This window comes from Equus asinus, chromosome 21 (assembly GCF_041296235.1).
Source record: "Equus asinus isolate D_3611 breed Donkey chromosome 21, EquAss-T2T_v2, whole genome shotgun sequence".
Taxonomy (NCBI): domain Eukaryota; kingdom Metazoa; phylum Chordata; class Mammalia; order Perissodactyla; family Equidae; genus Equus; species Equus asinus.
Window position 1 is genome coordinate 41,213,588 of NC_091810.1, and position 13,698 is coordinate 41,227,285.

Consider the following 13,698-nt stretch of genomic DNA (forward strand, 5'->3'; position numbering starts at 1 on the left):
GAACTAGAGGAATCTGAATATAGACTGTATATCAGAATATATTATTGTTCAGCATTAAATTTCTTGAGTGTGATAATGACATTGAGGTAGGGTATACATGCAGTGTTAGGGTATATAATGGTCTGTAGGAGATTATCCTCTTCTTAGGAGGTACATGCTATTATACATGGATTTAGTGGTAAAGTGTCATGCTGCTGCAACTTACCTTTAAATAATTCAGCTAAAATACATACACGCACACACACACACACCAGTGTTTTGCACACTGTTTCCAAGGAGCCTTTTTTAGACATTTTTTTCCCTAACTAGCTCTCCTTCCCCCATAAAATTTTTTTCAGTTGTGGTAAAAAACATAAAATTTGCCATCTTAAACATTTTTAAGTGTACAGTTCAGTACTATTAAGTATATTCACACTCTTGTGCAATCAATCTCCAGAATTTTTTCATCTTACAAAGCTGAAACTCTGTACCCATTAAACAACAAATCCCATTTCTCCCCAACTCATCCACTCATTGCCTGGCAACCACCATTCTACCTTCCCATTCTATGATTTTGGCTGCTCTAGATACCTCATATAAGTGAACTCATACAGTATTTTTTTTTGGTGATTCGCTTATTTCACTTAGCATTATGTCCTCAACGTTCATCCATGTTGTGGCACGTGTCTGAATCTCCTTTCTTTTTAAGGGTGAATAATATTCCATTCTTTATATATGACACATTTTGTTTATCCATTCATCCATCCTTGGACACTTGGGTTGCTTCCACCTTTTGACTATAGTGAATAATGCTTCTAAGAATATGGATGTACAAATATCTAAGAACTTGCTTTCAATTATTTTGGATGTGTACCCAGAAGTGGAATTGCTGCATCATATGGTAATCTATTTTAATTTTTTGAGGAACTGTCATACTGTTTTCCATAGCTGTTGCACCACTTTACATTGCTACCAACAGTGCCCAAGTGTTCCAATTTTTCCATATCCTCACCAACACTTGTTATTTTCTATGTTTATTATAGTAGCCATTGTAACAGGTGTGATGTGCTAGTTCATTGAGATTTTGATTTGCATTTATTTCCCTAATGATTAGAGATGCTGAACAATTTTTTGCATGCTTATTGGCCATTTGTATACCTTCTTTGGAGAAATGTCTACTCAAGTTCTTTGCCTATTTTTTAACTGGGTTGTTTTGTTGTTGTTGAATTGTAGAAGTTCTTTGTATATTCTGAATACATAAATTATCAGATATACAATTTACAAATATTTTTTCCCATTCCATAGGTTGCCTTTTCACTCTGTTGGTCATGTCCTTTGATACATGGAAGTTTTAAATTTTGATGTAGTCTAATTTGCCTTTTTTTGCTTTTGTTTCCTGTTCTTTTAGTTGCTATATCCAATAAATCATTGTCAAATCCAATGTCATGAGATTTTGCCCTATGTTTTCTTCTAAAAGTTTTATAGTTTTAAGTTTTATGTTTAGGTCTTTGATCCATTTTGAGTCAATTTTTTAATATAGTATAAGGTACGACTCCAACATCATTCCTTTGCATGTGGATATCCAGTTTCCTATAGCCTCTTTATCATGAATCAGCACTGATTGGGTGTAAGTTAGGGATAGTTAGGTAGGAAAAACTTGCTACTTGGATCTAACTTAACTTTTTCTGACAAAATAAGAGCATTCATGTTATTTAAAAACAAACTTGTATTAAGTATCAACTTCATTTAATCTTTTCAAAGATATATCTTACAAATATGTTCATTTTTCTAAACCTAAGTGCTTGCTGTATAAAAGTGTTTTATTTAGAGAAGAACTCATACCTAAATGTACAACTACTAGAACAGGTTTTTAATGAGAAAATGTTCAAGTAGTAGCTAGTTTTGGAAATTTCAAGTTTATGAATAAAGTTTGAAGTATTTGGTCATCTAAAGGTACAGGCAGAAAATAGTCACTATAAACTCTCACAGATGGGAGAGAAAAAAAAACTTTGAGGAGAAAATCTACAAACAGTAAAACCCTCAAAAACTTTCCTCATTCCACATGTTCTCAAAAAGAGAAGACATCCCTACTCTCAAATTGAAAGTCAAATGGATGACTCAGGTATCACTAATTTTTCTCAACTTGCTTAAAAGTTTTTAAATTATTCCATGAACTTGGCATTATTGCCATTCATAAAATTATTCCATAATGTGCAAAAAGAATAAAATAAACCTTACAAGTATTAAACAGTTCTAGATTACAAGGTACCAAAACAAATTCTGATCATCAGAATCATGTGATCTGATCATCAAACCAATATCTTTTTTCTCTTCTCATTATGCTGAATACTTCGATTATGAATTGCAACCAAAATATAAACTACAACTATATTGTAGTAAACATGTACATTCTTATTTCAAAAGAATACTATTTCTTGTCAAATTGATAATCATATCACAGAACTTAAACGACTACATTGTCATATAAAGACTCTGCCACCCTTTAAAAACCATTTCTAGTCTGTTCCGTTTTAAATACCATCCAATATCCTTTAATAATATTAATACACCACCAAATTACTTTCTTTGTAGAACAAAGACAAGCACTTTAAAGCTTGCAAAGTGACTAATTCTTAACGTTGTCAAATTAAGTTAAGCAATTTAATGCAATTACTAAATGTACTGACTTCTTTAAAAATTGTAGCAATTAGGGAAACTATTTCACTACTTTTATAAGGTACATAAATAACTTGGTTCAAGCAAAGTTGTTTGGGCACGCTGGCTTTTTTTTGGCAGGGGTTGGGGGGAGAGGGGCGTTGCTGAATTCTGGTAGCCATTCTTGCAGTCAAAGGCAAATCCAACTTGTTGGTCATAGCTTGCATTCAACCAAACCGAACAAGAGCATTTGATGCTATAAAATCAGATCGCTTCCTAGCTCTGGTTTTGAGCTCACACTGTTAAAGTAGTGCACCTTCTTATTTTGCTTTATAGCCACGACTGTTAGTGTTAAGGGTAGTTTGCACTACAGAAAAAACAACTTTGATCTGAGTTGGGCCGCCTTTAGAATTTCCCATTGTCTGGACAGACCCTATACCATGCCTGCTAAAGAAAGTCCAACTATAAATCCCCTGAACTTGTTAGGAGTTAGGAGATGGCCCAATCCTTGGACAACTGGGCCTTGGACATTTATTTTCTCTCAAGGAAATAAGCAGATTGAAGTCAATGATACTAGTTCTTTCCAGCCTTAAATTGAATAAATGGGTGATGAAAACAAAAACATCTATGTAATGAGACTTACTTATATACTGTGATTAATCATTCCAACTCTGTAACTAGTTTTTCCATCAATAAATTGAGGTTATTAATTTATCCTTTTACCTTAATGTATTTTCACTTGCTTTCTTCTTGTTTTCTCAACACCAAAGCCTATGGCTGTCTTTTCAAAATATATTCATCCTTCACCTCCTCTCTCCTTCATTCACTCATTAGTCAATTACTATTCTATTATACCAGGTACAAGGTTGAACTAGTATATTAGGCACTAGGGATTTAAGAGTAAACAAAACAGACATGGTCCTTACTCTCTCGAAATCTACAGTCTAACAGAGATGGCCAATATTGCAAACACACATAAAATTTCAATAATTATTTCAACAATGCTAAGTACTAAGACACTATGAAAATCTATAAATAGGGGAATCTGATCAAGTCACGGAGATCAAAGAAGGTGCCCCTGAGAAGGGGATCCTTGATATAAACTCTGTTTTTATAGGATAAGTAGGCCTTAACCAAGAAAGAAGGGAGCAAAAGTAATCTATGCAAGAGAACAGCACAAAGGCCCTATGGTGGAAGCAAACATGTTGAACATGAAGAACTGAAAGAAACCTCAATATTACGGAAATGAAGGGGGCTGCATAATGCACAATGAAGCTGGAGAGGAAGACAGGCTCCATAGTCATGAAAGGGTTAGAAGCAGCGGACTGATATGACTGGATTTGTGTTTGATAAAGATGACTCTGACTACAATGTGGAGATGGATTTGAAAGGGGGTCCATGTACTGTGGGAATTAGGAGACTATTATAGTAGTTCAGGAAGAGAAGATCATAGGTAAATCAGAGTACAGGCTACAGTGGAGGGAAGGTAGATGGATTTTAGAAGTATTATATAAAATGAATAGGTTTGGCTGATGGATTGGGTATGAGGAGTGTATTAGTTACCTATTGCTGTTTTAAAAAATTACCCTAAAACTTAGTATCTCATAATTTCTGTGGGTCAGGAATCAGGGTACAACTTAGCTGGGTGCCTATGACCCAGGCTCAGTCATAAGGCTGCCACTGAGGTGTTGATGAAGGATGCAGTCACCTCAAGGCTCGACCAGTGAAGGATTCACTTCCAAGCCCAGCCATGTGGCTGTTGACAGACCTCAAGTCCTCTTCACCTGTTGGTGGGAGACATGAGTTCCTTGCCATGGGAACCTCTCCAGGAGGCTAATCACAACATAGTAACTCGCTTCCTTCAGAGTGAGGATAGAGTTGGGGAGTGGAATCAGAGAGAGGGAGTAAAAGAAGGCAAGCAAGAAGGAAATCACAGTCTTTTTGTAACCTAATTTGGAAATGACCTCTCAGAACTTTTAACATATTGTATTCACCAGAAGTGAGTCACTAGGTCCAGTCCACACACAAGCAGAGATGATTACACAAAGGGCATGCAGACCAGAAGGTGATCATCATTGGAGGCCATTTTAGAGGCTGCCCACCACAGGGAGCAAGGAAGCAGGAGGCACTGAGGTATTAGTGAGATTGGGAAGGATGGAAAAGGCCCAGGTTTGGAGAAGTTTTGTTTTGGACACATTGAGTTTGAAAGGACAAGGTGCCTTTAATTCAATAAACAGATATGTGTTTATAAAATACCTACTCTGTGCCAGGTACTACTCTAGGAGATGGGATATACTCATGAACACAGGAAAAGTCCTTGAACTCATGGAATTTACCTTCTAATTGCTGAACACAGATGACAGACATTTAAACAAATAAATTCAGATAATGATAAGGGGTGGAGAAAGAAAATAACAGGACAAAGTTGTGAGTTTCTCTTCAGCTATGGTGTCAAAATATGCTTTTCAGAGACCCAAGTAGATTATTGAAAGCCTTCAGATGTCCACTAGATTCCTCCTGTGCTCTCATTGTATTTTCCCCTCTCTTATAGGATTTATCGAAAACTGTATTACAGTGCAAGTCATTCTTTTGTGCTAGGTCAAAAAAATTCCACCACCTACCAAGATATCTACATCTACTCCCTGGAATGTGTGGATGTTTCCTTATTTGGGAAAAAGGTCTTTGCAGATGTGACTAAGTTAAGGATCTTGCAATAAGGAGACAACCTTGAATTATTCAAGTGGTGCCTAAATGCCATCACCATTGTCCTTGTAAGAGACACACAGAGAAGACACACAGAAGAGGAACAGGAAGTGTGACCATGGAGGCAGAGATTGGAGAAATGCAGCCACAAGTCAAGGAATGCCAACAGCCACCAGAAACTGGAAGAGGAAAAGAGCATATTCTCTTCTAAAGCCTCCAAAGGGAGTGCCACTGACACCCTGATTTTGGACTTCTGGCCTCCAGGACTGTGAGAGAATACACTTCTGTTGTTTTGAGCGACCCAGTATGTGGTAATTTTTTACAACAGCCACAGGAAACTAATATACCCGTTCAATGTTATTCCCTAGCACTGGAGTCATGGCATTCATTACATGTTGTAATTATTTGTTTGTTCCCTTTTTTATTGTGTTTCATTCCATTAATATTCAAGTTCCTTGAAGATGGGGACTTCCCTGTACACCTTGCTCTTGGCATAGTGTTTAGAAAATATTGCATTCCTAGGAATTATCTGTTAAATGAATGAATGGATAAATGTCCCCCATTAGATAACAAGTCTTGTAAGTCAGAGACCATGTCTATAGACCATAATTCCCAAGCTCGCAGCACAGAGCCTTGCCAAAAACTATTGTTGAACTTGGTTTGAGCTATAAGAATCAGGAAGTCTGGATTCTAGATATTGTACTGCAACTTAGAGCTACGTGATAGCCCCACCTCTATCTTGTACACATCTAGTATTAGATTTAGTATATTCAAGTAAGTTCGTTCTTATCTGCTCTTCTCAGCCCTGACAAGAAGAGCCAGATTGCATTCATTTTCTCATTCTGTACACGATCTACGATGCTTGGCATATTGTAGGAGCAACAATTATTTAAGACTTTTGGGTGAATTAGAGTAACATCAGGCTCAGCTATAACCAAAAGTCAACACTGCATCCTTGAATAAATTCCTAATCAACTCTGAACCTCAACATTCTCAGCTGAAAGAAGATTAACCCTTACCTCGCAGAGATATGAACCTGTGAAACTCTTAGCCTATGATAGGGGCTCCATGAGTGATACCTGATTATTAATAATCCTATTCCACTGACCTAAGTCAGCTTTGAGTACAGCATCGGACAAGAGCTCCAAACCAGCACCATCACTTATTGGCCATGTGATCCTAGGCAAGCTATTTTACCTCTCTGAGCCACAGTTCCTTGGCCAAAAACTGACAGTAATCCTACCTTCTAAGAGTGGTTCTGACATAGAAACTAAATGAAGTAACCAAATAAACTTAGAGCGCTTGGCTCAATAACGCATGTAGTTATTTGAGCAAATAAACCTTGGCTTTTTTTTTTTTTTTAAAGATTTTATTTTTTCCTTTTTCTCCCCAAAGCCCCCCCGGTACATAGTTGTGTATTCTTCGTTGTGGGTTCTTCTAGTTGTGGCATGTGGGACGCTGCCTCAGCGTGGTCTGATGAGCAGTGCCATGTCCGCGCCCAGGATTCGAACCAACGAAACACTGGGCCGCCTGCAGCGGAGCGCGCGAACTTAACCACTCGGCCACGGGGCCAGCCCCCAAACCTTGGCTTTTTAACGTGCGCGGTGATCTTGAGCAAACACTCCTACGTCCTTGGGGCTTCTGAAACAACGAAAGGGAGGAGCAGCCCCTAATACTGACTCAATGAACCCAAGTTTGGAAACTTTCGAACCAAAGGCCACTTGAGGGTTCCAAGATTCCATGACTCTTCAGCAACCTACCAGTTATCAATGTTTACAAGCAAGAGAGACCAAGCCGACGTGACAGGTTTTTCAGAAGAGTCCAGCGTCTGTGGTATGTCTTAAACGAGGCTAAGTTTGGGCTTTTTCGCAGGTACAGGTGACGATCTAACGAAAGCTCCGGTCACAGGTCGGCGGTCCACTAACTCCCCGAGAGTGCCCGGGTTGCTTAGGCAACGCTGACGTCACCGCGTAGTCTCACGTGCCGATTGGCAGGAAGCTCATACAGCGCAACGCGCAGGCGCCTCGTGGGAGCCAATGGGTGCCGCCGGAACGTTGGCGCCACTCCGCCCCGCCCTTGTTCGATCGGATTCGAGGGCAGGGCGGGGCGGCTGCGGGAGCGCGCCCGCTTTTCCCGGGCGAGCGGGCGGTTGTGGGAGGCTCAGTGGCTGGCCGCCCCGTCACGTAGGTTACGCACACAGTCACTCCCCAGGGGCCGCCCGGAGCCCGCCCAGGCAGCTGCGCCCTCCTAGACCGGGGCACCCCGGAGGCGGGGGCCGCGATGTTGCGGGTCTGGGGTCCGACCGAGGTGGAGCTGACCAGGGACTGAGAAGAGCCTGGCCGGCGGGGCTGAGCACGAAGCCCTTCACCGCCTATCGGGCTGTGGGGTTCCCGCCTGCCGATTTCCAGTCATCGGGGTCGCGCTTCTCGCTGGAACCCCTGAACTCCGTGCCCCTGAACTCCCGGGCCCCCTGCGGGAATGTTCAAAAATGCATACCAGGTAACCCGAAACGGCCCTCCAACCTGTCTATCGCATTCTCCTCTTGGGTGAGGTAGGCTGTGTGAAGCGTGAGGGCAAAGCTACGCCTCCCCCCTCCCCCAATAATACGATCGTTTTCGGGGTGTGAAGGAATTAATGGATGATGGTCTTGACCCAAAAAGAAAAAAAAAAGGAAGAAAGCAACCAGAGTCTGGGCGTATGATTTGGCCTTTGTTCTGTCTCCAGCTCAGCGCTTCTCAAAGTGTATGGATTGCCTGCGATTCTGATTAAAATGTGAATCTTAAACCCCAAACAAACCTCCTGAATAAGAATCTTGAAGGCAGGGCCCATACATCTTGAGTTTTGAGAAGCGCCTTCGGTACTCACCATTGATGCACTCTGGTCTCTCGGAAGCTGTTTAGAAGAGAGTGAAGGAGTGAATGCATGAATGAGTTAAGCCAAGAAAGAAAATACGCGTTTTGACTATGTGCTTTTTTCTTTCCCCCCAATACTCGGGGTCAGTGACTATCAAACACTGGGGTACATTAGGATCACGTGGGGTACTTGTAAAAATGCAGATTTCTGACCCTCACCCCAGATCTGGTGACTCAGAATCCCTAGATGGGGCTAGTTAATTCACCTTTGTAACAACTTCCCCCAGTTGATTCTGATATAGATGGTCGAAAAATCACACTGGGGAAACTACTTCTGGATCTTCCGCAGTCACCTTGAGCATCCTGGAGTGTCTGCAATGCACGGTCTGCTTTCCTCACCTCACTGGGCATGTCCCTTCCTGCTTTTCCTTGGCCCCAGCCTCTACCTAAGGTTACATTTTTTGTTTACAATCTGTTACCATCCTAGTCCTGCTCTTATGATGAATAGTTTTTGTCCCTGTCCTGGAACAGTCCTCCACTGGTAACCCCTGTTGCTTCTACCTTGTCACCAATGCTACCTTCCTTCTTATAAGTGTCCTCGGAGTATTCTGCAGTTCTTTTTCTTCTATTCCATTTGATATCATTAAATGGGTTAGAACAATTTTAGAGAGTTTCTCTCACTTAGTATAGATAAAATATATTGTTAGGAAAAGCATATGTTCACCGTGGGAAACTTGGAAAACGAGAAAGCACAAAGAAACGAGAGGGGGATTCTATCTCATCAGGTATGAGGATTTTTCTCTTGAAAAGAAAGGCTGCCACAAATTTAAAATTCATAGTGATAGATGACCTGACCCCAGAAGCTATAGTAATTCTATCCCCCACACAGTTTGCACATAATACTGCCTAAGGAAGAAGAAATTGAATGTCTTAGCGTAAAGCGATTATGTGTTAAAAATCGGAAGCAAAAGTATCTTTAATTATTGAGAAAAATTAAAATCTGGAAATTCTTTACGGAAATCTGTCAGATTTGCTCATGTGCTGCTTATAATTCAAACAGGCCATAAAAGAAAACCCTATTTAGTCTTCATTTCACAGTCTCAGTTTCTTGCAATAAATTCCCAGAGATAATGACCTCGTTTAATTCTTCTCTTTTATAATTAAAGCTTTGGGAGATTCAGTAATGTGTTTAGTGTTTCTGCATAAGCACGTCCCTCCGTGTTCTTCTCAGGTTTACACTAGGGAACACGTAACATGTCTATAGAAATGATTCTCTTTTCTTCTACAGACTTTAATAGATGTCTAAATCAATTTGTATTAAATATATGAAGAGATCTTATGGGAATGCCCAAAATAAGAACCACTCTCCCCTGACTCCCTTCTAAGGTTTTTGTTGACCAGTACTAAACTATTCAAATTGCCCCTTTTTTGAATAATCATTGCTAGTACAATTGGGCCCTTGTCATGTGCAAGGTATTGTGCTTGATAGTTTATATTTTCTATCCTATGTAATCCAACAACCCGTTTTACAGATGGAGAATCAAGAGGTTAAATAACTCTCAAGGTCAGATAGTTAATAAATGTCAAAGCTGGTATTGTAACTCAGGTCAGTATGATCAGAAAGCTCATAGCCAGAGATAATTATCAAACTTTATGTTAGCCTAACTCAAGAGTTGAGTTTAAACCCTTTGGTCAGGGTTGAATAAAATGTTTTAGAGGCATGGTCTATACATGTCAAGTAAATGAACTCTACATTGAGAGATGGTAAGATTTATATGGCACAATTTATTTAATGTTTATCGTCCCTTAAAAATAATTCCTTAAACCATTAATCCAAGGTGACCCAAATCAGAATGGTTGTGGCTTAGATAGAATCAAGGTATAAAGTAGGACTAATAACAGGGATGCTGTTTCCTCCCAGATTTGCTTAACGGACGGATGCCTAGAACAGTGGTTATAGATTATGTGGTGGATAGTATTTCCTCCTTAGCATTGTGTTTCACTTTAATTTAAATATTTCATTTTTGTTTTCTAGGGAGGTGCATTTGTTGAAATCTTTAGTGCTCAAGGAAAAAATCCTGGAGCAAAATGGAAGATCCTTGGCAGTCCGTCTGTGATTTGGAAAGTAAGTGTTAGAAATTAGAGCCATCTAAATCCTGGATAGAAATGAGAGGGTTATAACAAAAAGGGTTTAGTAAGATTTCAGAATTGTTTTTCCTCTTCATTCACTCCAAAACCCTTTCAGGACATTGTTGGCTGCAGCCCCCGAGCAATCCTCAGTCCTTTAAGACTTTGGCACATGGCTCATAACCCTTCTCTGTGTGCCGAGTCCTGCTGTTGTTTTAGGTGACTTCAGTATCTGTAAGGAAAATCTCTCCAAACTCTGGGCTTCTCAGATTCTTCATTTCTTCATCTTTAGTGACCTCTTCCATTTCACTTCAGCACCCTTTCCCACTGTCACACCCTGTACCTTAGCACCACAAACTGCAGGGTTTCTGGAATTACTGAGTGAGAGATTGAGACATCCCTCTCTGACCCCAGTCGTCCATTCTCAAGGCTCCTTGCCCAGTTACTGCCATCATATTTGGTCTTCAGCCTAATTGAGGTCCTTAGGCCATTGACCATTCTACTTTCCCCTGTGTTTGGTTTTATTATTTTTTTATTTTCCCTGTCTTCACATCCTTTTCTCTCCAGCCCAGATAGTCCATAATCCGTAATTTCAGTCACTCCCATATCAAGACCTTGAATGCCCTGCTCCTTGTCCTTGCATTATGCCCGCCTAGCAAATGCCAAGCATTTCTATATATCCAGTTATCTGTCTTTTCTGTGCCTCCAGCTGGGCTTATATGTACCTTTGGGGGAAATATCTACAGCTCTCAGATTGATAATACTATAAATTCAACCTGAACAGCCAAGAAAGTTCTCCTTTTATGTTCTCTTAGTCTCTAAAATGATTATTTCTCCATTATCTTCAGGTTTTCAGCTGCCAACTCCCTATCCCGAACCCCAGCCCCCACCCAGGACAGGCCCTCCTCGCTCACTCACCAAAGACCTCACTCCCCATTTCACAGGGAAAACCAATTTCATCAGTAGAGACTACCTCAGCTTGCTGCCACCAGATCTAAAAACCTATATCCATTCCTATCTTTCTCTCTTCTCTCCTGTATAATCGAGAGAGAAATGTCTTCCTAGGGACCTTGTTCTATGGATAACATTTTAAAGCTTCTGTTAATTAAGTGCTTACTGTTTGCCAAGCCCAGCATTAAGCACATTACATGTTACGTAATCTATACAACAGCCGTGTGAGAGAGGTAACTTTATGCTCTTGTTACAGATGATAAAAGTGAGACATGGAGAGGGTAAATGACTTGTTCAAAATTATACAGCTCTCACTATGAATGAGAGAAAAATGGTGCTCTGAAGGTCTATAGCAGGGAGATTAGAAAAGGCGTCCCCAAGGAAATGACATTTGATCTCTAAGAGCTAACTAGGCACCAGGTGGGGCCAGTGGAGAGAAAAGTGTTTGAGGCAAAGGCAAAAGCATGTACAAAGTCCTTGTGTCAGGAGAGAGCTTAGCATTTTTAAGAAACTGCAAGAAGACTGCTAAGGCTAGGATGGAGAGACAGGAGAGAGTGCAAAGTAGGAAATGAGGTTTGAAAAACTGGGCAGGGACCAGACTACACAGAGCTTTATGGGCCATGTTGAAGATTTGGGGAAGCTATTGAGAGGTTTTAACTATATGCCCAACTTGTGATTAGATGGAATAAATAATACATGTCGTATATGTTCATTTCAAGTACATAAGAGATGCCATTGTGATGGATATAATACAAACATTTAAATCTTACTTAACTCTTAGCAGCCATTAGTTATAATGTATTTCTTAATATATACAAAAAAGGAAGAGTGGGAGCTCTGTAAAATATGTTAATTCTGTATGTTAATATGTTAATGTGAAAAGGGGGTCTTTCTAGTCAAAGATTGGGAATTTGCTCCAAGATAAAAAAAATAACCATTTAGCTTACCACTTTGACTCATGGAAATTGGACCCTCATGTACAAGATGTTTTTCATTTCCAGGTTTATTTTGTTTTGTTTTCTGTTTCTTCTACCTTAGTTCTTTAGGTCACCTTAATTGTAACACTTTAATTCTTACTGATTTTAAGTAAATGATATATAGGACTTCAAGTTAAAGCACTAGTAAAATAAGGCAGATTACTTCTGTAGGAGCCATGGCCTGAAATCAAGGAACTTCCAGACTGGATACGACATAGGTTAAATGGTTTATTGTTCTGTACCATGGAGTGATGTTCAGCCTGTGCTATTAGAAATACCTAGATCAAAGGAGAGGAAGGGTAACGAAACTCTAGAAACTCTGAATTAGTAACTTGGGAATCCTTGAAATTGAGAACTTCTTGGAGGAAGAGTGTCTTGATATAACAGAGGAGTCGCCAAGTGGCTTAGTGTGGCTTTTATATTCCCTTTCTCAGCGAGTCTCAGGGTGAGAGGATCATCAAGGCCTGAGCCTACTTTGAAGTCATTTGGATCTGGCACTTTTTTCCTGTGGGTTTGCAGCTCCAATTTTGTAATAGAAATCAAATAAAATATGCTTTCATTATCACTGTTTTTATCTTTGTTCCATAGGAGTTCGATAAAGAAGTTAAAAGTTTTGTGTTTGTCCTGGAAGGCAGCAGCCAAACAAACAAAATTCAATTACCAAAGGAAAATAAGCAAATCCGTAAGTGAGATTTTTAATATTGAAGCTTGACGTTTGATACTTAAAGTTATACCTTTAAGTCTCATAAACAGACATATTAGTTTGCCTTTTACTTGCATCTGTTGACATAAAGTGATAAGATTTTTTTTTAAGTTAGAAAGTGACTTTGTGCCAGAGTTTTTAAAATATGTTCTGCTTCATTGTTTATTAGAAATCAACTAGTATTTTTAAGAGGATTTAGAAGATTATTTAATAGCCATTAATTGTAACAGTGATGGTATTTATTGAACACTTACTGTGTGCCAGTGACTTTCTAAGCATTTCATGTTTATTAACTCTCTTATTCTTCACAATAGCTCTTTTACAGATGAACACACTGAGGTTTATTCCTCATCAAGAAATCAGGTAGTTAAGGCTTAGCTTTGAAATAAACTTGAGAGTTGCTAAATTATAGGAAATTAATTGTGAGAAAAAAATTTATGTAAAATATTTATAAGTTTTGAATAGAAGCCCAGTTATTGGCAGAACGGGGTTAAAATTCAAGGTTCTTCCACAAATTAGGCTTTGCTTAAACTGATGTGATTTAAGAAATACAATTTATCAAAATGATTAATCAGATTTTCATTAGCTTTGTCCTATTTTTTAGCTATAGACTTCAGATGATTTAGCAAATATAGTCAGTTATCTTTTACGTTTTTCGTTTATTTATTCCTTGTTTCATTCATTAAGAACATTTATTGAATTCTTACTGTGTACCAGGTACTATGAAAAGACCTGTTCTTGGCATCTGATT

At 39.3% G+C, this 13,698-nt stretch overlaps 1 protein-coding gene across 7 annotated transcripts in view; it reads left to right on the forward strand.

Moving 5' to 3' along the window:
- Positions 1-7,399: 7,399 nt before the first annotated feature.
- Positions 7,400-13,698, forward strand: part of CFAP20DC (CFAP20 domain containing) — a 227,470-nt gene continuing 221,171 nt past the window's right edge. For 3 of the 7 annotated variants that reach the window (XM_044754526.2, XM_070492611.1, XM_014868754.3), the window contains exons 1-3: positions 7,530-7,836; positions 10,225-10,314; positions 12,833-12,926. In XM_044754526.2, the coding sequence (XP_044610461.2) occupies positions 7,816-7,836; positions 10,225-10,314; positions 12,833-12,926 (205 nt within the window). In that variant the 5' untranslated portion in view covers positions 7,530-7,815. Of the gene's footprint in view, positions 7,837-10,224; positions 10,315-12,832; positions 12,927-13,698 lie in introns of all 7 variants that reach the window. The other 4 variants (XM_014868752.3, XM_070492613.1, XM_070492612.1 and 1 more) reach the window with 4 other exon arrangements.